Raw genomic sequence first — 25,860 nt, 5'->3', positions numbered from 1 at the left:
TAACCGTTTGGTAAGCCATGTAGATAGAATGTATATGTGCTACTGCTCTGCCATTGAGCCACCCACAGCATACTCTTGCTGTCTTAAAGGGACAGTCCTAAATTTTGGACATAGGACCTAATTTCCTAGTGAGCCAGAATGTTGGACACGTGTGGAGACACTTTTTGAAATATTTCATCCAGTCTTTGTATTTGCAGAGGTCGCTGGTGCTAGGCTAGCGCATGTCAATGGCCGTAGTTAGCCTGCCACTAAAAACAGTCTTACCTACTCCACAAAACACCCAAAGCAAAACAGTTATTATGCTAGACTGTCGATATAAATGTCTGTGTTGATAGAATAATGTTTGAAATAAAACTAAGCTTGCATCGCATGAATAGTCGCATGTTGAGGGACTATTTTCTCATATATTAGTCCGCCACTGCCAAGATTTCTATCAGAAAGTACAACTCGGTGCTGCTGCTCAGACATAAATCCTTCAAATGCAAGGTTGGTTTTGCATCTAAAATTATTCTATCAACACAGACATTTACATCAACAGTCTGGTGTAATAATAGATATGCTTCGGATGTTTTGTGGAGTGGGTAAGACTGTTTTAAGTGGCAGGCTAACTATGGCCATTGACATGCACTAGCCTAGCACCAGTGACCTCTGCAAATACAAGGACTGGATGGAATATTTTTAAAAGTGTCTCCACATGTCTCCAACACTCTGGCTCACTAGGAAATGAGGTCCTATGTCCAAAATTCTGCACTATCCCTTAAAAAAGCAATGTGTAACTTTTCTGGAGCTTTTCTGCAACCTGTTCATCCATCATTGGTGTTAATATGGTATTAAAATAATCTGTCTTTATCAAACTATAGGTATTAGTTAGTTAGTTAGTTAGTGCTCAAAAATATCTTAGAAAAACACATTCATTCTTATTTTGAGTGATGTTGCCTCTCCACAAATCTAACCTGTAATTTGACTTGCAAGTCTCCATGAAGATTCCTTAGTTTATGTCCATACGGTGGAAAATTTTAGGCAAATCTCCATGGAGACAAGCAGGTGACGGACCCTTTAATAGATAAGTTACACAGTGAACCTCTGCCTAATAGAGACTAAGAACAAGACAGAGTTTGTTTGTGCAGATGCCATTCCTCGTCTTACTGCTTATCTTTCAGTGCATCTTTTATTGCTAAATTTGCATAAAATATATAGCTTTCTATTCTGTTTCTGGCAGCAGTATTTTACCCAGCGGAGTTTACAGTGTTGGGGATTGGGCCTGGGGTTTCTCTGCCAAATGCTTCAGTCTTTTTATTAGTCTTGAGCAGTTATATGAAGCCAATGTTGTGCTATTGAATGACCTCTTTGATTTGTGTTGCCCCTGGGGTTAAAGTTCACAGTTCAAAGTTTGTTTCACTGTCTGGGTCAGTGTTAAATTTGCATAGTCTATTTACATTTTAGGATGTTTTTGATAAATAATTATGATATTGTGCTAGAACATGTGGGTAATACTTGCTGTCTATATTTAAACTGCACATATAAATCCAAAAAAATATAGAGAGATAAAAAAGCATGCATTTTTACTGTGAGTAGGGTTGCCTCTCCACAGATCTAACCTGTAATTTTGCATCATAGTGTCATCTGATGGTCTTCACATAGACAAGTTCAATGCCATACTGTGAAAGTTCTAAGACAAATCAATAACATGTCTATGGAGACAATCAAATTGCTAACCCTCCACCAGAAAAGTTACATATTGCATCTTTAACTTGGATGCATGCTCATTTTTTTCTAATGTTATATCTCTCTTTTGGTAACATTTAAAATATTTTTTTCTGTCTGGACCTTTCCTCTCTTATCAAATTACGTATTAAAAGATACTTTCTAAACAAATTTGTCTGCTGAGATGAATCATGTCTTATCTTATCTTATCTTATCTTATTTAATATTACTAAATCATCTTGAAGTTAGCGTTTTAGCCTCTTTCCAACAATTCTTCCTATCTTCCTGACCACATCTAATATTACTACAAAATGACTTTATAACTGATAATAACTGACTTTATCTGTCTTATGTAGGGTTAGGATCATAAACCATACTATCGTTTTATCATGATAATAAGGGTAGACAATAATCATTCGTGAGACATTTTATATAATTGTGATACTCACCAACAAAGGTAATCACCATAAATCATCAGAATGTGCAGAAAAAAGCTAGTCTCATTCATCAGTCAGTTTCATTTTGTGGAAACCGCCTGACCTCGCAGCTTTAGGATTTGTTCACTCGACTGTAGCCAGTGATGGATAGTCACTTTAGTCTGAAGTCTGTTTTACTGGTATGTGTCTGTCTGTCTGTGTACCTCTGGTGGGTTTTGCAGAAGTTTTATTGTATATGTGAAGTAGTTGGTAGTTGATAGTAGTTTTTAGTTTTATGATTTTATATTTTATTTTACTGTGCTGTGTGCACTTTGAAGGAGCAGCTGTGCATCTCATTATACTGCGAATAATGACAATAAAGGCTTTCTATTGTATTCTATTCTAGGTGGGTACTTTTTTAATTTAATCAATCGCTGCTATTTGGTCGTGATGTATCTAATGCTCCGCTCACAGGGCTAATTGGAATATAAAGCTTTTCCCAAATCCCAGCTTTAAATTCTTGATCTCGGGAATCGACAACAGATCAACACAGAATATATGTCTTCGTCTACACCCATTTCGATCTCTTTGTTTACTGTTGTGCTGTACCACAAAAGGGACCTAGACAGGAGCTTGAGTTTGACATCATGGTTTCTCAGTTCTTCACTGATTGGCCAATGTGCGGTCTACAACTTCCGGGTTTCTTGCAAACCGTCCAGTGTATTCTGATTCCTGACCTAGTCGCTGGAGAGAAATGAAATTGAGCGGAGGCACTAGGTGGTGCCAGCCTGGCTAGAAAAAAGCTACTTCTCCATGATGTTTTCATCTAGATAATTGTAGAAAACACTATACGATATACGACACTAAAACACTTGTTTAAATATGGAACCTATTCATAATAATCAAATGATCACCATTCACTTCCATAACATTTTAAAACTGTCAGCAGCTTTCATAATATAGACATAATTGTTAATTGCAATTATGGAGGTTCGAATCCTGCTTTTTGGCCATGATAATTGTGACACCAAATTTCTATATCATCCCATGCCTAGTCCCGTGTCATAGCTGTATTTTTTTACTCCTGCCCTATTAGACCATAAGGAGTGTGTTATGACAGCAACCCCATGTAATGTCAATACAGCGCTGGTACAGTAGTAATTAGAGGGGGGCTGTTACAAGTAAAAGATTTCCTCGACCACTGGAGCACTAAATTTGCCGTCCCAGTCAGCCCGCCCCAGAGACGGCGCAGTGTGGGGCTTTTCCTCCTCACGTTGTACCAGGTCTAATTGGGGAACGCTGTCTGGTGTCTGCTACAGAGCTAACTAAATAAAAGAGATCATGTGACCAAGAGGGCAGCTTTTAGGATTATTGGCCTTGGATTAAATGAGATACTGTGAGAGAAATGTGATTAACAATAATGGGACAGATTTCAGTGTATCAGAGCTTTTTTTGGTTAGTCAGTGTTATATTTTTGTAAATGATGTAACTTTTTCTGTTTCTGTGCAATTTATCCAACTTTGCCAATGTTTCGTAAACTTAATCAGGGGCTACTCTAACTCTATTAAAGTTCATGTCTCTAGGGGGATGTCATTATTTAGCCTGTAATGTTCCATGGTAGGGCATTAAACTCCAGGGAAATAGCAGTTGGCGCCACCAGGCTCAGTTAGAGGTCAGATCTATGGACAGATGACCCCACTCACAGTAAAAATACATGATTTTTAAAGTACTTGTCAGCAATAAAAAACACCTGTAATTCAAAAATGCAAGATATGAATTTAATGCCATACATTGGAACATTCATAAATAGGCGTAATTATTAGGGCTGACCGATATGGATTTAAAAAATGTTTTTATTTATTTTATTTTTTCTGGATGATACCCATAAAATGGGAGTTGGGGGTGCCAACAGCTGATATAAAATCTGATATATATTTAGTGTATATATATATATATATATATATATATATATATATATATATATATATATATATATATATATATATATATATATATATATATATATTCACTCTAAATCTTCAGTTGATTATAAAATTTAGGTCTGGCTCTACTGGATTTTATATTGGCTTTGTTTAGGCTACATTGATTGTTAATCTGCCTCTTTACAGTCATAAATAAAGAGAGTAGGTCAGCCTAATGGCATTTTTGCATGACAATCTAGATTCTAAAGAAACTAAATAAACTACCGCTATCAGCCTTTAGCAGTAAATGCGTGTGCGCCACGGTCATTAATTATATGCATAGATGTCAATCATTCACACCTCTGTTTACACCTCATTTACATATCAATGCAGGTCCAGTAACATGTACAGTCACTTTACACTAGGCCAGTGTCCGAGAAAACAGGCTGTTTATGTATGGTATCTTATAGCAGCTGATCACTAACCAATGGGAAAGAACCAAAAGTAAATTCAAGTTCGACACATTTGCAACACTCACCGCTCACACAGACACAGATCACAAGTCTGCACTAAGTTTGATAAAAACAGCAGTAGTTTTGTTGCTGGCCTAAACTGCACTGAAGTTCACATTTATTTATAGTCAGTTGGATCAGACACAAGAGCATTTAAAGCAGCGCCTCAGTGTTGTGCACATGGATCTTATAAACAAGCACATGAGTGACGTGACTCTGGGGGTGTGTTCAGGGGCAGTACGGCATCACACAAACAGACAAATTATTCTGCAGATAAATATTGATGGACCCCATATATTAGGACATTTATCTGTCTGTAAATTGGATTAAATGGACATAATATACAGAGTCTAAGCTTTATAAAGAGGTATAACATGCCCACGTGGACTATCGGCCTAAGTCTTGCAGATAGTTGATATCTTTCCAAGTGCCCATATCAGCTAATAATATCGGCCAACCAAAATAATCGGTCTGGCCCTAATAATTATATACATTTTCATAATTGTGCCTTATTTTATTATTTATTATATATCTTATTTTGCTACTTATATTAAATATATTTTTACCATTTATATTTTTCGTCTTTGTTATGTTATATTGTGATGTGTGAGCTACTGTGTCCAAGTAGCTCACACTTGTGGCCATACTGTCTGGTAAAAGTCAGATCTCAGAAGCTCAGCAGCTGGGCCTGGGTAGTACTTGAATGGGAGACCGCTAGGAATTCCAGGTGCCACAGTGGGGCGCCAGTGGCTGTTGTTGTGTCCTTAGGCAAGACACTTCTCTCACATTGCCTAGTATGAAAGTGGTGTGAGCGTGAGTGATGGTGGTGGTCGGAGGGGCCAATGGCGCAGATTGGCAGCCTCGCTTCAGTCAGTCTGCCCCAGGGCAGCTGTGGCTACAGTAGTAGTTTACCACCACTGAGTGTGGAGTGACTGAATAATGAACTGTAAAGCGCTTTGGGGATCTTGAAAGGCGCCATATAAATGCTATCAATCAATCAATCAAGTAATTTTCCTTGTGGATCAATAAAGCCTAAGTCTAAGTCTAAATCTAATTCCAGACAAAGCATTATCTCCATGGTGACAGATCTTGGACCAAAAAGTTACAAAGTGGATCTTTAAGTGTGAGGTGTCAGTTTAACATGCTTATTGGCAAAAGGCTCATTCCACTGCAGCGGGCTGAATGATACAGCATGAGTGAGAGTGGATTTAAGTAAAAGGTGATTGGAAGTGTTCTGTTCTGATGAAAGAGTGATTTGATCTTGTACAACAGCTGACCGTGCTGCTCTCTCTTCTCTTCTGTTTTACAGGAGTGAGCCCGGGGCTGGATGGGACCCACCATGCCCCCCAGTAAGAAGGCTCAGAGCCCCAGCAGTGGAGCCAGCGCATCAGAGGGGAGGAGCCCGCCGTACAGGGGGCAGGGCGAGGCCACGGAGGCAGAAGCGGGCGACCTGTCCCTGTCTCTATCCGCCTCCTTCTCCAAAGCCGACGATGAGGAGCTGACCAGCCTGTCCTGGCTTCACGAGAGCACGGATCTCCTCAACAGCTTCAGTCACTCTGGGTTACGCAGCGTGTCCCCCCTCCAGGATGCAGGACACAGCCAGCGCTCGCCCTCCTCCTCCCCCTCCCCCGATGACCCCCTGCTGGGCGACGCGCACTCCTTCGACCTGGGCACGGGGGCAAACAGGAAGCCGCCCTACTCCTTCAGCTGCCTCATCTTCATGGCCATCGAGGACGCGCCAAACAAGAGGCTCCCGGTCAAAGACATATACGGCTGGATCCTGGAGCACTTCCCCTACTTCGCCAGCGCCCCCACAGGCTGGAAGAACTCAGTGCGTCACAACCTGTCCCTCAACAAGTGCTTCAAGAAGGTGGACAAGGACCGCAGCCAGGTAAATGATACACTATAACTGCTATGATTGAGTTATCCAATTCAAATCTATTATATGGGCAAGTGTCCAGTTTTCAGCCTTGGCACCAATAGAAAGAATGAGACAGAATGCCTCGGAGGTTAGTTTGGTTTCATTTTTGTGGATGGGCACGCTACTAGTATATTTGTCACTGCCAAACATAGTAGGCCCTATATAATGAAGATTGTTCATTTGAGCTGAAGCACCACTTTAGAAGAGTATTCTCCCATCCCATTGTCGTAGCTTTTCAGCTCTTAAGTCACCAGATTAATAAAAAAACATTATTATTGAATAGAAATGCACTGGTAACCCTGTATAATAACTACCCAAGTTATAGCATGAAGGGAGATTTAATTCATAGTAAACAAATAATTCATTAAGAGTGATTAAGGCTCAGTAACTACTTAGCGGTAGTACTATTAAGGGTTAAGTTTAGGGAATAGTGTTTGAGTATTAATTAAGAAGTAATTTTGCCTGAATTGTTCTTAATAAACTGTTTGTTTCTTATGAATTACCTTATTTTTTGGATTATAAGACTCTCTGGAGTATAAGTCGCACCAGCCAAAAAATGCTTATTGAAGAAGAAAAAAACATATATAAGTCTCACTTTTGGGGGGAAATTTATTTTATAAAATCCAAGAGTAGGAACCGACATTTCATCTTGAAAGACAAGTTATAGTAAAAACAACAGAATAGAGAACAACAGACTGTTAACGTCACGTATGAACAGTTCTTCAGATAAACTATAGCATCAACAACAGAAGAGAACATGTTTACCAAACTCTCCATCTCACTCCAAATCACTAAATCCATTGAATTCTTCATCACTTCTGAGCAACTCTACGACCTCCGGAGGTAAATGGAGCGTCGCGTCCTCGTAGCTGTGGTCAGACTCAGCATCAGATCCAGTTAGAATTATTCTGGCCTTTCTGAATCCCGACAGGATGTTTCAGTTGTCACTGAAGTCCAGGCTTTGTTGATCCATCCAGTGACTTCCAGGAAAGTTGTATGGTGCACCCTCCCAGTTGTCACAAGTTTCTCGCTCAGTCCAAACTTTCTTTTTGCTGCCATTACCATTTTTGACTGCGTATTTTGCTACTTGCATCTTGTAATCTGCAAAATATGATTTTCTTTTTGGGGGCATTTGTATTCACTCTTCTCAGATGTCTTAATAAGTTTTGTTTAAATTGTTTTTTTCTGGCTTTGTTTAAGATGCATTGTGTAACTTTTCTGGTGGAGCATCTGTCAAATTATTTTCTCTGTGGAAATGCTATTCTTTACCTTTTACAGTGTAGTATTAAACCTCTCTATCAAAATGGGAACCAAATTATACCAAGTTACAGGTCAGATCTGTGGAGAGGTTTTTCTAGGTATTTTTGAGCCATAAAACCACCTGCAATTGAATGAGCTGTTTAATGTCATAATGTGGAAGATTCCAGACAAAGGAATGACATATCCATAGAAACAAGCAGGTGATGGACCCCAACCAAAAAGTCACATACACACATTTAAGGCTCATTAAGGTGTAACTATTACAAAGTCTTACCAGTTCATTTCCCCTCTGCAAACCTAAACTTATGTGACCTTTCACAGCACAAAGTCTTATCTCTGCTGTATTTACAATTGGGTTTGGTTGAGTTGCTCCTATAGACAAGCTTTTATTGCTGTATCATATAGCAAAGAGGGAATAAATGGTGGAAATTCCAGCACAAACAACTGCAAAAGAAGATTTGAAAGCACATACGGTTACATTCATTTGTAAGTTCAAACCGTGTGTTAAAATCATAATTCATTTTCATTTTTTTTCTTATTAGACTTGTTTGAAATGTAACGTTGCCTTTTGTATAATTGATTTCAATTAGTGTTGTCCCGATATTAAAATTTCAAACCACAGTTCCACAGTGGAATACTTATACTTTTACTTGTTCTAATACAGCTCATTCTAAAGCTATTCAGGAAAGGTTCATTTCTGTCCTGTGAATGCAACTTTTTTAATTTTGATACCTGCTCAAATGAGTATCTAGTTTCTATACTAGTTTTAGTATCGATTAGCATCAGATTTTTTATATTTTTGACAACGCAAGTACAAAATCATAATTATTTTTACAAATTCAAATGGATCTGCGTTAAAATTCTTTCTCACTTCTTTTCTCAGTAGACTTGTTTGAAGTGCAGTTATATGTTACCTTTTATATAATAAAAAAACCAAACATTTCCTTCAACCTCCAAAGCCTATCCTGCCGGGTGTTTTTATTATACTCTAGCCTTGATATTTGATTCTATATGATCAAGCTCCATATTTCTCTATTGTTTTGCATACGCAGTTAGATAAGAGTTCTTACTTGACACGTTTGCAAAGCTGTATCATAATTACATGTAACCGCAGCAAAGAAGGAAAAAGTTGAGTGAAAAATATGCGAAAAGAAAAATATTCCCACAAGGAGTTTGGTTTTGTTGGAGCCGACACATAATGAGCTGTTTAACATTGGAAAACAAACATGCAATAGTCCACGGAGAGGGGACCAGAGAACGCACGGAATACACGGGGAAAGTGTGTCATGGATTCAATAGTGGCGTTTTTCCATGTAAAAATACAATCAAGGCCAGCTGCTCTTTTCTATGGTGGTTTCCGTCTTGAGTTTTAGTCTGTTTACATTAATATTCACCATTGCACTTTTTGTCATAAGAGTTGTCTTTAAAGGGGTAGTGTGTAACTTTTTGTGTGAGGAGAACGTGGCCTGCTTGTCTCCATGGGGATTATTGATTTTCATGCAATGTTCCGTAGTATGGCATTTAACTATCCATCCAGCATTTATTTAGTTATAGATGTTTGTATTGCTAAAAATTCATAGCGTGTCATCCACTTGTCTGCTTGTTTTCCTGGAGAGTTTAAGTTTAATGCCATAATGTGGAACATCACAGGCAAATAACAATAACAAAAGCATCTCCATGGAGACAAGCAATTGGCAGATCCTCCATCAGAAAAGTTACATAGTGTACCTCTAATGAGCTGAAATACATACAGGTACAAACTCCAAATGTAAGTTGTTGTTGTTGTTTTTTTTTTAATCATAATTTATTCCAAACACCATATCCACTGAGAGGACCCTTCTGATCTTGATCCAAGTTATAGTTAAGAGTACCTGATGGTTATATATGTTTTACAGCTAATTAAAAAGTAAACTCCACCACAGTAGTGTAGGTTCCCTGAGATCTAAACCAGGATTTGGGCTGGATGAGATCTGGACTGTGATCTGGTCTGTGGTCTGTGGTTTGTGGTTTCTGGTCTGGTATCTGGTCTAGAGTTTGGTCCAGACTCTCTGGCCTAGTCTCTGATCTGATGTGATCTTTTGGCTAATCTCTGGTCAGTACTTCAGTCTGGTCTCTATTCTCTCGTCTGGTCTCTGGTCTCTGGTCTCTGGTCTCTGGTCTCTGGTCTCTGGTCTGGTCTCTGGTGTAGTCTCTGGCCCAGTCTCTGATCTTATGTGATCTCTTGGCTAATCTCTGGTCAGAACTTCAATCTGTTCTCTGTTCTCTGGTCTGGTCCCTGGTCCCTGGTCTCTGGTCTCTGGTCTCTGGTCTGGTCTGTGGTCTGGTCTCTGGCCCAGTCTCTGATCTGATATGATCTCTTGGCTAATCTTTAGTAGGGACCTCAGTCTGGTTTCTGTTCTCTGGTTTCTGGTCTGGTCTCTGTTCTCTGGTCTGGTCTCTGTTCTTAGTCTCTCATCTGGTCTCTGGTGTGGACTCTGGTCTCTGGTCTCTGTTCGCTGGTCTCTGTTCTTAGTCTCTCATCTGGTCTCTGGTGTGGACTCTGGTTTAGACTTAAATCTGGACTCTGTACTTCTAGTTCTGTCTAAGTGAATATATCTGTAATTACTGCAGAATAGTGATTTTCCAGTTGGATAAAACAAAGGCCTCCTTTGCCCAATGAAGAGGTCAAATAGCAAAATCTACCGAGGAATGTGCTTGTTATATGTATTGATTAGTGTCTGCTGAGGAGTGGAGAAACTCTTGTGTAATTTATACAAGCAATACTTTTTCTATGCAACAATTCTTTGGGATATTTAAGCATAAGGGCAGACTACAAGAGGCAGAACTAATGATCGGGCATTAAACTGTTTCTTGAATGCAATTAGATGAGTAAATAATGGTATAATGCTAAGACAATAGCAGCTATCATTGAAATGGTAGTGATGGCAATTTGTGCAAACGAGAGTATAATGGACTTTAAAAATCTTCCCTGGATGTAACTTTTTTAGTACTGATACTTGTTCAGATAAGCATGTAGTTACAATACTAGTTTTAGAATCAGATTTTCGACACTTTTGACAAATAGGACCTTTAAGTTATGATTTCGTCTGGGTTTGTTTAAGAACCACGTCCCTTGTACAATCTGCTAAACACGCAACATTATCAGTAATCCTATCTCCACCACTGCTCCCCACAGCCTGCTAGCATCTACCATATTAAACCCTATAATATTAATTTAGCTCTAATTGAGTGAGAGTCCCATTCCCCATTTGTAGTCAGTGTGCCTTCAATGTGCTTTAAATCGGCCTGGGAAAATCCTCATATTAAAAGTGAACGCATCAAAAGCGAAATCAAAACCGAGACAGTGCTCCCACCGGAAAACTGCACCACGCGCCGCGAAAGACAGCCATGAAAGAACTGCATCAAGTATTGATAAAGCCCCAATCGGCAACAGCGGTAAAACAAAATACAGAATATGTCAGACTTCAACTTGGATGGCGCTCACAACTGTCACAACCGTCTGAAATAAGTTATAATGGAGGGTTTTTTCTACTGCAGAGAATGAACTGTTATTTTAGAAGGTCAATAGAAGCGGGGAGTGGTTTACTATATATTTTTAGATGTGCAATAAACATTTCTGACGGCGTACTTTATTTCTTTATAAAACATTTAAAATAGTTCATACAATTCTACGGAAGTCTAGTAAAAGAGAACTCCCCAGAAGTTCTGACCAGAACTTTGTCACAACTACACGCTTTGACAAAACTTTACAAAGACGAGACAATCTGAAACTGTATCCTGTCTCTGTGTGATTGACAGGAGGATTAACCAATCAGAGAGATGCATGCTCTGTTCACGTCAAAAATAAACAGGTTAGGTTAGGTTGCTTTATTCGTACCCATAGGTCAATTTATTTAGTAGATTTGAGAGGCTGGTCCCACATTTCCCATTTCATTCCTCCACACTATCCCCAATAAACACATATAAAAAACACAGTTACAAATAAAGTGTAACAGTGCTCCAGTGCTATGGGTGTGAAAAAATATAGAAGTATTGATATATCGTATTGTTTAATCTGATGATACAGTATTGATATTGTGGGGCTTCTATGTGGATATATCGGCAGGAGAATTTTTATTTTTTTTTTGTATATTTTACTTATTATAAAATAATTGTGTTGTTTATGCAGCACATTTGACATTTTCACTGTTTTGATGAGTAAAATGTTTGTGTTTCATATGAACTTTGCACAAGAAGTGGTTTAACAAAGACTTTTAGTGTCACAGCCATGGTTTATGTATTACTTTTATTGAACTGTATCGAAGCAATTTGAAATTGTAAGCGCACTGTATCAAGGTATGTATCATATAACTTCTTAATGATACCCAGCCCTATCAAGTGCTGAATGGTTTTGTTCTATAAATCATTGCTGCTTACATGCCAAAAAAGGCAGAAAAAATAACATAAATGACTGAGAAACAGTGTAGATCTTATTTATCTCAAGTATAGTAAGTGATTTAAGAAATAAAGAGACACGTGCAAAGATTGCACAGAGGTATTGCACTTCTCCATTTGAAAAGAATGTAGTGTTTCTGGTCAGGCAAACAGTTCAGATCTGTGGAGAGGCAACCCACTCACAAAAATACAGAAATAATATATGTTAGTTAGTTTGTTTGTTTTCTTCGGTCAGTTAACATAATCATACATCATATTACAATGATTTAATATGTATTTAATATGCATTTTATGCGTATTGCTAAAGTTATACTACAGACCGAACAGGTTTAGGCTGAAGTTTTAACACTTCTTTTGCCTATCCATTTAACATAATAGAATAAGATCCAAGACAGCAGAAGTATTTACAGAACACAACACAAAACTCCTCTTTTATGAGTGCAGGAATATGCAAGAATACGCACTTAATTCTTTTGGTATACACACATACACAATCCAGACACACAATCCAATACACGCTGATGTTCATACACACAAACACGTGCACACTGACCATGTACATGTTAGTACTCATACATATTGGTATATAAATGCATAGACACTTTGTACAATTGAGGATTATAGTTGATCTGTAAGATCCATGAGGTTCCAAGCTGGACTTCCCTCAGAAAATGTACACAGCGTTCCTTTAAATGAATCATAACCAGGACTGCAAGCTCTTGGTACCATTAGATGAACCGCCTCAAATCAAGTAAAAATTTGAAATGCAGTGATTGCCGCGTTTGTTGCATTGCATTGCTGTTTCACTTTGCAGCTCACCTAATGTTATTCTAAACTATATAACAAACAGAATGGATGAGCGCACATACTTAGACATGGTGTAACCCAGGTTTACTTGGTTATAATTACATGTCTATTTTACTTCTTTTCACGCTTGCACGCTTGAATGCTAACTACAGTTGTTGCCGTGCGCTGTGTTGATTTGGTATTTGCATTTTAACGACAGGTGAATCTAATAATACAACTCCAGTATTTTCCTTAGGCCTTTATTTCACTGTGAACAGCATGGACCGGAGCACATAGCACGTCGGGGAGTGTTTTTTGGGCTGTCAGCGGGCCCTTGACGACGGCGGCGGAGTTTCTCTTGTGTACGTATCGCCATGGCAACCCACTGCAGTTGACATGAAAGTATGCTGTTGCCGTAGCGACCGGGAAAACTGATTTGGCCCCGGCGACGGCAGAGTGCGAGGAGTTTGTGTGAGCGTGAGAGGGAGAGAGGGAGAGTCGATGGGCTAGGTGGTTACAAGATTTGTTAAGATAATGTTAGAATAAATAATAAAGCACTGACAGTATTTACAAATAAATGATCACTTAACATCGTGTTGTAATATACTTGTAATGTTATAGTACACTTCTAGGGTGTCATACAAAATTAATTAAGGATTTGGACAAATATATGCACATAATTTAATGGTCCTAGACTAGTACAGATCAACATTTTATAACAGCTGCCAGCATAGTTATAGAAATAGATTAACACTGCTGTGAGCCAAACCAAAGGAGCAAATTATACATTGTTGTGGTAAGTGTAGTAATGCAGTAGTAGTGGTAGTAGTAGTAGTAGTAGTAGTAGCAGTAGTAGTAGTTTAGAATTTATGATTACCCTTTATATTTTCGCTCTTTCTTATTATAATATATTGTGATGTGTGAGCTACTGTGTCCAAATGATTTCCCTTGTGGATTAATAAAGTTTGTCTAAGTCTATGTAGTTGTAGTAGTTGGAATAGTAGTAGTAGTAGCAGCAATAGTAGCAGTAGTAGTAGTAGTAGTAGCTGTTTGCTCTGTTAATATAATTCTTTACCCCAGATACATACCATATATTCTGCTACTGTGAGTTAACTGGAGTCAAACCAAAAGAGCCATTTAAACTTAGCTGTTGTAATTGTAGTAGTAGTGGTAGTAGTAGTAGTAATAGTAGTAGTTTAAATGTATTATTATCATTTATATTTTCGCTCTTTTTATTATAATATATTGTGATGTATGAGCTACTGTGTCCAAGTCATTTCCCTTGTGTATCAATAGTTTGTCTAAGTCTAAGTAGTAGTAGTAGTAGTAGTAGTAGTAGTAGTAGTAGTAGTAGTAGTAGTAGTAGTAGTAGTAGTAGTAGTAGTAACTCTTTTCTCTATTAATATAATACTTTACCCCATATACATACTGTATATTCTGCTACTATGAGTAACTGGATCCAAACCAAAAGAGCCATTTAAACATAGTTGTAGTAACTGTAGTAGTAGTAGTAGTAGTAGTGGTGGTGGTAGTAATAGTAGTAGTTTAGAATTTATTATTACCATTTATATTTTCGGTCTTTGTTATTATATTATGTTGTGATGTGTGAGCTGCTGTGTCCAAGTAATTTCCCTTGTGGATCAACAAAGCTTGTGTAAGTCTAAGTAGTAGTGGTAGTAATAGTAGTAGCAGTAGCAGTAGTAGTGGCAGCTGTTTGCTCTTTTAATGTAATACTTTAAGATACATACCGTATATTCTGCTACTGTGAGTAACTGGAGCCAAACCAAAAGAGTCATTTGAACATAGTTGTAGTAATTGTAGTAGCAGCAGTAGCAGTAGTAATTTTAGTTGTAGTAACAGTAGAAGCCAAGGTCACCACCAGGTCACGTTACAGGTCAGATCTGTGGAGAGACAACCTCACTCACAAAGAATGCAAGTTTTCCAAGGTATTTTTGAGAGATAAAAACACCTGTAATTGAACAAATACGAGAGTGACGAGTTTAATGCCATACAGCAGAACATTCCAGGCATAGCAATGACATCTCCATGGAGACAAACAGACCACAGACCTCCACCAAAACGTCACATACTGCACCTTAAACTAAATATTATTTTTACTGTCTTAAAGTATTTAATCGTACATTTAGCAAGTTTTGCAACATGGAAAGGGAGACAGGGATTACAAAAAAAACATTGCAAATGAAACTGAATGCATTTTAACCACATATCTTACAGTGAGTAGTAGTAGTAGTAGTAGTTGTAGTAGTAGTCGTAGTAGTAGTAGTAGTAGTAGCAGCAGCAGCAAGAGAAGTAACAGGAGTTCTATTAGTTGTAGTAGTTGAAGTAACAGTGTATGTAAATGTAAGTTATATTTTGCAATGTGGAAAGGTTGAATATTGCAAATCAAATTGAATGCATTTTAACCACATATCTTTCAGTGAGTAGTAGCAGTAGTAGTAGTAGTAGTAGTAGTAGTTGTTGTTGTAGTAGTTGTAGTCATTTTAGTAGTTGTAGTAATAGCGACTGTAGTTGTATTTTGCAATGTGGAAAGGTTGTTGGCGATTACAAAAAAAATTTTTGCAAATCAAACTGAATCAATTTTAACCACATATCTTCCAGTGAGTAGTAGTAGTTATAGTAGTTATAGTAGTAGTAGTAGTTGTTGTAGTAATAGCGAATGTAGTTGTGTTTTGCAATGTGGAAAGGTTGTGAGCGATTAAATAAAAAAATAAAAAAACTGCAAATGAAATGGAATGCATTTTAAGCCCATATCTCCCAGTGAGGTTACATCTGTGTAAGATTCATGAGTGCTGGTGGGAGGGGGCGAGTTTGTTTATTGTATAGTGTAGATCAGATAAGGGACACTTTATTTATCCATTGTATGAAGCATTTGCATTTTACAACAGCAGAGGCACAATGTGATCAAACCTGCATGAAAACAAGGGAGCAGCCACAGTGTAAACATTAAGGAAATACAGCGGCACCGCGAATAATATTAGACTTGTATCTGGCTTTATAGACACTCAACGTCGCTCGCCAATTGAATGCATTATTCATTCATTCTTGTCTTTGCCTGTCTCTCTGCGCACACGGCAGTTGCTGGAGTGTCTTGCCCAAGGACATAACAGCAGCGTGAATTTTCAATAAAAGGACTAGAACCACCACTTATTAAGCTAAATATGTGTTTTATAATATATTGACTTATCTTGAGCTTTTAACAGTCTTATAAAGTTTTTTATTATTGTTCCCACATTAAAATCATCCCTGGAGTTGTGCTTTGTGTGTGAAAGTACTTAAACCTAGCCTGTATACTGTGCAAGTATTTCACTTACAGCTTTTATTGCTCAAAATAGCATTAAAACCACACAGTCTGACTGTGAGTGGGGTCCCCTTTCCACAGATCTGACATGTAAGTTGGTCACCCTTACCTTGTCTTCAAATGATATGTTTATTTAATGCCATACTAGGGAATATTCCACACCTATAGTCATTTCTGTGCTTAAATTTACTTTATTGAGCATGTCAGCAATAGGGCTGGTATCATGAAGAAGTTGTTGATACGATACATACCTCGATACAGTGCACTTTTGATTCGATACGATATATTTCAAATTGATTCTAAGGCTAAATCACGGCTGTGATACTAAAAGTCTTTGTTAAACCACTTCTTGGGCAAAGTTCATATGAAACACAAACATTTTAATCATCAAAATAGTGAAAATGTCAAATTTGTTGCAAAAACAAGTTTCCTTCCTCCAAACAAGCAACAAAATAATTTAACAAAATATACAAAAAAAAAAACTCTTGGTGATATATCGATACAGCAGCTCCTCGAGATCGATACAGTATCATCACATTAAACGATACAATATATCAATATATCAATATTTTTGTACACTCCTACTCAGAAGTGTTGAGACTAGCTGCTTCATTCAAACTGCTTCTTTCCTCAGTGTAGCCGCAGTTGCAGTCCTAGCGTCCTCTGCTGGTATCTCCTCTGGTTTCTCTTGCGAACTAAAGCCTGTCAGTATTTTACATGAAGACAAGAGGAAATGCAGTGCTGAATTGTTCAAAAGTTAGAAAGGTCAAACATGAAATTAAAATATTCTACCTTTTAGTTGTACTTTTTTGCTCATATATGTAAATAAAATCACTCATCTACTTAGCATTTTATTTTCAGCATTCTTGCACACTCTTTAAATTTTACAACTCAGTGGTCATTGTGCCGCCAGCACCAGCCTTCTCCATGGTAACAGCTCATCGCGTGTGTGTCTCTGTGTGTGTTTTTGTGTGTTTGTGTGTGGTGGGCTAACACTAACATGTGCAGAGGTGAATTTGGCAAGGGCAGCTCTCCTCGTCTTCTGCCGCTGCACACCGTTTAAGACAGCCACTAATTAACCCTTCAAACCTGCTCCTCTCTCACACTATAGTACACACTAAGTACACACACTATACTCACTTAAATACGCTAAATACACAGGAGATACTGAACACGAGTCTCTGAAAATTGTCATCGTGCTCTAATGGAATGACTTCTTACTTTAACTAGACTATTTATATTCATATATTGTCAAAATTATTTCTAAATTTAAATTATTTGCACAATGAAAAGCATGTAACAACTAGGGGTGTGCAAAACTACTGAAATATTGATATATCGTATCGTGTAATGTGATGATACAGTATCTAATATCTAGTATATTTTTGATATATTTTACTAAATTCTTTTGTTACAGCGCTACAGTTTTATTGCTTGTTTAGGAGAAGGAAATTTAGCATTTATTTTTTATTGAACTGTATCAAATTGATTTGAAATATATCGTATTGAATCCTATCAAATTATAAGCTCACTATTTCAAGGTATGCGTTGTATCGTGGCATGCATCTCATAGTGGCCTATGTATCGAGGTATGCATCATATCGTGGTCTATGTATCGAGGTATACATCGTATCGTGGTCTATGTATCGAGGCATGCATAGTATCTTAATGCCATACTGTGGAACATTCCAGTAGCCTAAGCAATAAACATCTGCTTGGAGACAAGAATTTGGCGGACTATTTTACCCCATGAAACTTAAAATTCTTCAAGCGGCAACTCAATATTATTGCATTTTAAAACACCAAAAATATCCACATCTCTAAATCTTCAACACTTCTTCCTCTAATGCTCTCTCCCTCTCTCTTTTTCCTTTTTTCTTCCCGCTCTCGTTCTCCTTCCCCCACTCTTTCTCCCTCACCTGTCCTCCTCTGCTCTCTCCTCCAGCCTGCCTGTTAAGACAAACTAACCCCCCTCACATGAGCCCAAAACCAGGCCACATCTCCACAGACTCCCCTCTACCTGCCAAGCTCCGCGCCCTATCCCGCAATTACACTCTCTCTGTCATTTCAGTCCATTCACGGAGGATATCTGCATCTGAAAAGCGCTTTCTTTCCTCCTCTCTGCTTTGCATTCCCTTTACCTGTGTGTATTTGTGCTGGAAAGATAAAATTATAAAGGGCTGTTGTCTGGCTTTTGTGTTTCTTTGTGGCTATATTTGCAATAAAAAGAAATGATAAAGGGTTAAATACAGCACTTGAATTCATAGTGGCTCCTACAGTTTACTGAATGAAATTATTAAGATTGTGAGACACTGAAACCAAAATAAAAAAGTAAAATGTTATTACTTCATTTAGATTGTTGCACAGTAGCATTAAACTACAATATAACTTAATTACAAGTGTTTTATTGCTAAACAAAATACCCTGAAAAACATGCATTCTCACTGTGAGTGGGGTCGCCTCTACACAGATCTGACATGTGACTTGATGTTATCCATTTCGTGAAGATATAAAAGTTTAATGCCATTCTGTGGAACATTGTTAGCCTGATTTCACTTCATGGAAACCGTCTGACCTTGAAGTGTTAGGATTCGTTCGCGTGATGGTAGATGGATACTTTTTTTTTATTTAACCAACCGCCCAATCAGTGTAATGTGCCACTAACAAGAATAACTGGTATATTAAGCTTTTCTCAAATCCCTTAAGGGTTAAGGGTTAAGAAGGGCAATAACGTCTTTCCCCTTGATAAAATTCACCAAACTTTCTCTTTGTTCCGGCTTTAAATCCTCAACTTAGAATGTATGCTCTGCTGATTGGCTAGTGCCCAAACTCGCACTTCTGGGGTTCTTGCAAACTGTTTAGTGTATTCTGATTCCTGACCTAGTCGCTGGAGAGAAATGAAATAGAAATTGAGCAGCCAGCCTGGCTAGAACATTGTACTATACTTCAGTTATACTTACAACAAGTCAGCTGATTGCATTTTTCAGATTTTGAGCTGGATTTGCCAAGAATACATTTGGATTTTGGTTTGGTATTCGAACCTGGGACCTTCTGGCTTTGAGGTACGAGTCCTTAGCTTACTAAATTGGTGATTGAGTTAGTGGTCTATTGATTTCTTTGATGAAACTCTGTGGTTGTTTCCATTGTCCTGCTTTTGTAACTGTAACAAGTCTTGGTTTTAGACTTTCACTATCTGTTTGGCAGTAGTTGAAAGTGAATAAAGCAGCTATCTCGACCAGTATTTTAATAATAGTTTGTTGTTACCATGGCAGCACTGAAGACTACTTGTGCTTAACAGCCAATCTGTAAAGACATGAGAACAGTTGAGCAGCAAAACCTCCTCTGACCTCTCTCCAACAATGAGTGTGACATCCTGGCATAGCTGTTACTACGACTGCTACTCCATTTGTCGCTGTAGTACCTACATCACCCAGTAATTAAGGATTGTAATACTTTATACTGTATTTTGGGTTAATTTATCAGTTTAGAACAGTTTAGAAAAGTTGTTATCTTATCTGAGTCCGTGTGAGAAATCATGGTACTAGCAGAGAAACTACTAGTTTATGTTGAAAATTATATTGCATTTTAGTGTCATAGTAATATCAAAATGAAGTCTTGAAGTCTTGATTTAGCAGTAATGTTAAATAATATGGTATTAAAAATTTCTACCTGTCTTTATGTATTTTATTGCTAAAAACACACATTGAAAACGTGATCGCCTTGCAGTGAGTGGGCTTGCCTCTTCACAGATCTGACCTTTATCTATGTCTGGTGGTTCTACCTACTTGTCTGATTGATACATTGATTGCTTTACTACGGAGCATTCCGGGCAAAGCAATAGCATGTCCACGGAGACAAGCAGGTGCCAGGTGGTGGACCTTTCATCACAAAATTGTTTCCATCCTAGAAAATTCCACCTTATCACTACTAAATCAGGACTAAACCTGGACTAAACAAGAATTAACTAGGAATAGACCCGGACTAAACAAGAACTAAACTAGGACTAAACAAGAACTAAAATAGGAATAAACAAACTAAACTAAGACAAAACCCGGACTAAACAAGAACTAAACTAGGACTAAACCAGAACTAAATCAGGACTTAACCGGGACTAGACAAGACCTAAACTAAGACTAAACCTGGACTAAACAAGAACTAAACAAGGATTAACCCAGACTAAACAAGGCCTAAACTAAAACTAAACCTGGACTAAACAAGAACTAAACAAGGACTAAACTAAGACTAAACCTGTACTAAACAAGAACTAAACAAGGATTAACCCAGACTAAACACGGCCTAAACTAAGACTAAACCTGGTAACTGACAGACGACCCTCTGCCATAAAAGTTACATAGTCCACTTTTAACATAACAAGTTTTTGAACTGCACTTTGTTCTCCCCATGGCTTGTATCAATATAACACACAAGTGAACTCCCTTCTCTATCATCCTATACCAGACTATTCCTCCTTATCACGACGAGGGAGGCATCGTATCTCTGATCTCTCGGCAGAGGCAAAGTAGAACCTGGTATACAAGGCTTACAGAGCAAATCATGTCCCCATCCATTTCAGAGGCTCAGATTAGAATGACAGCAGCTCCCATTTGTTCCACTCACTGTGTTTCTGGGTCAGGCATGACATAGGTGACAGCGCAGGGGCAGAGAAGGGCCTAAAATACTATAGTTAAAGGTGCGCTACGGAACTTTTCTGATGGCGCGTCCAATACTTGCCACTTGGGATGTTTCAGAAAATGGCATTAAACTTGTCAATTATGCTTTTTCTTTCAGTTGATACAGCGACTTCACGCTGGGGGTCGTCTACATTCATACGTTTCTCTATTGGCAGAATGTTCATCAGTTACCATGGCGACACAGTGCATAAGCAAACAGACAAAAAATGTTTTAAGATCTCTGAAAACTCTAGAAGAAAAATGCACAGTTGATTTAAAAAGTACATTTTCAGGAGACTGTGATCAATAAAGTGTTTAGGAGTTTGATTTTCAACAAAAAAAAAGGTGAGGTGACTAACTGAAAAAGTGTTGTGTGAATTTTATGCGTGAGAGACTTTTTTGCAGCTCTTAAATCAGCTCACCTGTTGTAGCTCCAACCAAGTCAGTTCTTTATTGGTCAGACTGAGTTAAAATAAAGCTCAGATTAAAGTCTAACTTGAGTTACAGATCTTCTAACAGAGCAGTGCTTTGAGGGCCTGTTTATCAACGAGAATGCTTGCGGGTAAAAACGACAAAATATTTTATCGGAAATGCCTTTTGTTTAGATGATGATGCCGTTTTGGGGACTTAAAAATCCAAAAGTCTGAAACCACCCTCCAGAGTGGAAAAGTTGAAGCATTTCCGTCTACACTGCCCAAGACGCAAAACTCTGGTCAGATCTGTTCAGGTCACGTATACATTTACGTCACATACATCACCACCTAGTGTCACAACCTACTCGTCTGGCATGCATTCCCAATCGAATTCCACACACCTTCGCGTCACCATATGCGCTCAGATTTCCTCCCGAAAACACTCGTCTAAATGCAAAATAAAAAGTGACAACGCGACGCCACTTTTTCGTCTTCTGTTCAGACCATCATCATATAAACATAGCCTCAGTTGGCATCACATCTGCAGGGAATGCTGACGACATCAGGTGCAAAGTGTCAATGTCAGGTGATTTTAGTGCTTAAAAACATGTATTCTTACCGTGAGCAGGGTCACCTCTCCAAAAATCTGACCTGTAATTTGGCCCGGCTGTGTTGTGTCTCCTTGGAGTTAAGTATGTTTAATGAAATACTGTGGAACATTCAAGTCCAAGCCATAACACCTTAAGTGTGTGTTAAATTCTCATTGTAAAAGCTGAGGTAAGAACATTGCAAAGTCTGTTTACAAGAAGTTAAAATTACTTGAACTGCAGAAGGGCCTCTCCAGATTTAGCATTTGCATAAAACTTAAAATAGAAATGGGTGAAAAAAATGTGCAACGGTAAAAATCTTAAATATGTAACTGTATATTTTAAGACAGCAGGATGTGCGTGTTGTTGTCCATGTTGTTGTGCATGAATAAAGCTGGGTGGTTTTGAACGAGCGCTTGGGGCGAGCGGTTGCCATGGTTTTGTTTACTAACAGGATTTTTGACCGCGGCTTGACGACGTGCCTTTAATGACAGCTTCAGACTTCAGGATTAGCGCCGGAGATCAGGGCTGTAATGAGCCATGGACACATAAAGTGAAGCTGTGGAAAAGATACAGCTGTATGCTACAAAACTATAATTAAAACAGGACTAAACCAGGTCAAAACCAGGTGGAAACCAGGTCGAAACCAGGGCCACACAAGGTCAAAACCAGGTGTAAACCAGGTGAAAACTAGGTTGAAACCAGGTCGAAACCAGGGCCACACAAGGTCAAAACCAGGTGTAAACCAGGTTGAAACCAGGTGTAAACCAGGTGTAAACCAGGTTGAAACCAGGTTGAAACCAGGTTGAAACCAGGTTGAAACCAGGTCTTAACCAGATCCAAACCAGATCCAAACCAGGTCTTAATCAGGTCTAAACCAAGTCGAAACTAGGTATTGACCAGGTCTTAACCAGGTCTTAACCAGGTCAAAACCAGGTCCAAACCAGGTCCAAACCAGGTCCAAACCAGGTCATGACCAGTAGTGAAAAAGACACCAGGACTAGACCAGGACTAAACCAGCACTTAGATCAAAATCTATCAGGTGCATTCTCTCTGCATATAATCAGGAGGTAAGTGTTTGCATGCTAATTGCTGTTAGATTTACAGTGATGGCAAAACTATACACTAGTCTGGGAAAAACTTTGGACCAATAGAGCCTTATTTACAGTAGGGATATAACGATATCCAAATCTCACGGTACGATATTATCACGATATTCATTTCATGGTATGATATTTATTGAGATATTTTGGAATGGTTAATATAATTGTAGACAGGATACTTTTTGCATTTTTTATTTAAAATATCTTGACAAGATGTACTATCATAATCCCAAGAATTAACATTAAAAACATCATGTTGTCACTTGAAATGAATCATGGGATATGTAGTTCCCTAAGTTTTATAGCTGTTGCTACTATAAAACAATGCATTTGACCAAAGGAACTTGTAATACGATATATTGTGACCACTCTCGATATTATTGTGACAGTTTTGACGATACCATATCAAGATATTTCAAATAGGAAGTGTTCATTGGGGCACTTCCGGCTCCATCGACTCTGACTTTAATTGACTTATGAAAAATTCTCATCCCTTTCCCTGTAACTGCTGCTGTGAACCTCGTTATTTTGATCTTAAAATGTTCATATTAACCCGCTCTACACGATCCTGGTGTTGTTATTTCGCTATTTTGTCCATAAATAAATTCCTTCTTCTAACACTGGCTTCATTTGACTGGAGCCGAACACTAAAGGTGACATCATGCTCCCTTAGACCATGTTTGTACACAGTCTGTGCTTGTGATGTCGTCTGCTACTATATCCAAATGCATAGAATGTATTCAGGCCACCACGAACAAGCCCCGCCCACATAACATACCATAACATCTGTCTTTAGATTGAGTTAAACATCAGCATTAGCGTTCCTCTGCCTTTATGCCTTTATACTGGGTGTGATTGTGTAAGTGACATAACTGCAGTAATTACCTTGTCAGTTTTAAATAGGCAGAGCTTTGCGAGTGCAGCCGCAGGCACAGAAGACAGCAGTTCAAGTATGTGGCGGGGCAGGTCGGACACAAGGAAAGAGACATGTTATAAGGGCAGTGTAAGGTCAATGTAAACGCAATGTAAGGCTAAAGATATGTTGACGTAAAGGTGCACTGTGGAACTTTTCTGGTAAGAGTCCAGCTCCTGGTTGTGAACATGGAGATATACTAGGAAGATAGCTTTTGCATTGTGTTTTGGCGTTAAACTTGCTTATTATTTAACTATATGTGTTGTCTGCAATAAAACAATATCTTGGTGCTTGTTGCCATTGAAATAGATAAGTTTATATCATATTGTGAAAAATTCCAGGCAAAGCAACAATCATCATTTGCCAGTGAGAATAAACAACAACAAAAATACAAAACAGTTGTTGTGTCTTTAGGCAAGACATTCCACCTACATTGCCTAGAATGAGAGTGGAGTGTGTGTGAGTGTTGGTGGCGCAGATTGGCAGCCTCGCTTCTGTCAGTCTGTCCCAGGGCAGCTGTGGCTACAATAATAGCTTGCCACCAAGTGTGGAGTGAATGAATAATGAACTGTAAAGCACTTTGGGTATCTTGAAAGGCGCTATATAAATGCAATGATCAATAATAATTAATAATTAATCTCCACGGTGACGGACCCTCCACCCTGAAAGTGACACAGTGCATCTTTAACTGTGTTGTATATGACAGATCTTTTAAAGCAGCATTGCAAAGTATTTATGTCATTTTAAGGCTGCCCAGTACTGCACTTAAATCAGAATTTTAAAAGCAGTTACACGGATGCAATTATTTGGGTATATTCAGGTCTCTGTTACCAGCGAAATATTCTTTTTGTATTGTCAAAATGTATTAATCCTTTGTTTAAATCTAAAATCAGATACTAATTCAGTTGTCTAAAGAAAGAGTCTTTTTAATTGTCATTGTGATATAGGAATCTGTATTAAGTATCAAGTCAGTTCCTTAGTGTCGAAAGTTTAATATCATCACAGCACTGTACAAACCTGTTGTGAAATATTTTATTCTTGTATTAGTTAAACAGGTCTTTTCTGTATTCTCCTAGTGTAAAATGTGCTCTATGAAATAAATCCTGATTTGACAACATAAATATGAGTCTGATTAAATTTTTGCTCAGAAAATCACAATTATTGTTATGATATTTTTTGTTCCAAATCATGCAGCCCTATGTCATTTAATCAAAAGTGCTGTTTTTCGCTATAGTTTCTTGAAGTGTTTTCATTGTATTTCAAAAAAGTTGGAATTTGAACGGTTTGAAAATCTGGCAGATTTTCTGAAAGGAACGACTCATAATTGTGACAGTTTCAAAAGAAAAAAACATATTCATTGTCTTTCACTCAAAAAAGTTTTCAACTTTCTTAACTTGTAACTTTGGTGGAGCCTTCGCTACCTGCTTCTCTCCATGGGGATGTTATTACCTGTTCAGGAATGTTCCACAGTATGTCACTGAGTCAGTCTATGTGTGTCTGCCCATCTCTCTCTCTTTTACTTTCTCTATTGTTTCTTGGTTTCTCTTTCTTTTTCTCTTTCCATGGAGGTTGAGCAGGCAGCACCAGGGTTAGTTACAGGTCAAATCTGTGGCGAGGCAGGCCCACTCACTATAAAAATGTGTGTTTTGGTTTTTTTTAGCTATCTTGCTTATAAAACACTTGTAATTGAAAACATGTAAGATATCTAATGGCCTACTGTGAAATATTCATGACAAAGTTGTAGCATTTCCATGGAAACAACTAGACTGAGAACCCGATAAGATAAGTTACATAGTGTTCTTTAATGTAAATCTATGAACTTTTTCTATGAACATTTTTCCCATCTCTGTGTCCTCTCTCGTGTCTGTTGTGTAACATATTTCACAAATGGACCTCATTA

General features: G+C 38.1%; 1 protein-coding gene across 1 annotated transcript in view; it reads left to right on the top strand.

Moving 5' to 3' along the window:
- ches1 (checkpoint suppressor 1) overlaps window positions 1-25,860 on the top strand; it is a 177,242-nt gene that overhangs the window by 81,034 nt on the left and 70,348 nt on the right. Inside the window, exon 2 of the mRNA XM_055149302.1 lies at window positions 5,864-6,445. Coding sequence (XP_055005277.1) covers window positions 5,882-6,445 — 564 coding nt within the window. The 5' untranslated portion in view covers window positions 5,864-5,881. The remainder of the gene's footprint in view (window positions 1-5,863; window positions 6,446-25,860) is intronic.

The sequence above is a fragment of the Boleophthalmus pectinirostris genome, unplaced genomic scaffold, assembly GCF_026225935.1.
Source record: "Boleophthalmus pectinirostris isolate CB_2022bp ecotype Guang Dong unplaced genomic scaffold, ASM2622593v1 HiC_scaffold_13, whole genome shotgun sequence".
Taxonomy (NCBI): Eukaryota; Metazoa; Chordata; class Actinopteri; order Gobiiformes; family Gobiidae; genus Boleophthalmus; species Boleophthalmus pectinirostris.
Note: the sequence above shows the minus strand (reverse complement) of the source record. Positions and strands in the feature narration are given on the sequence as shown.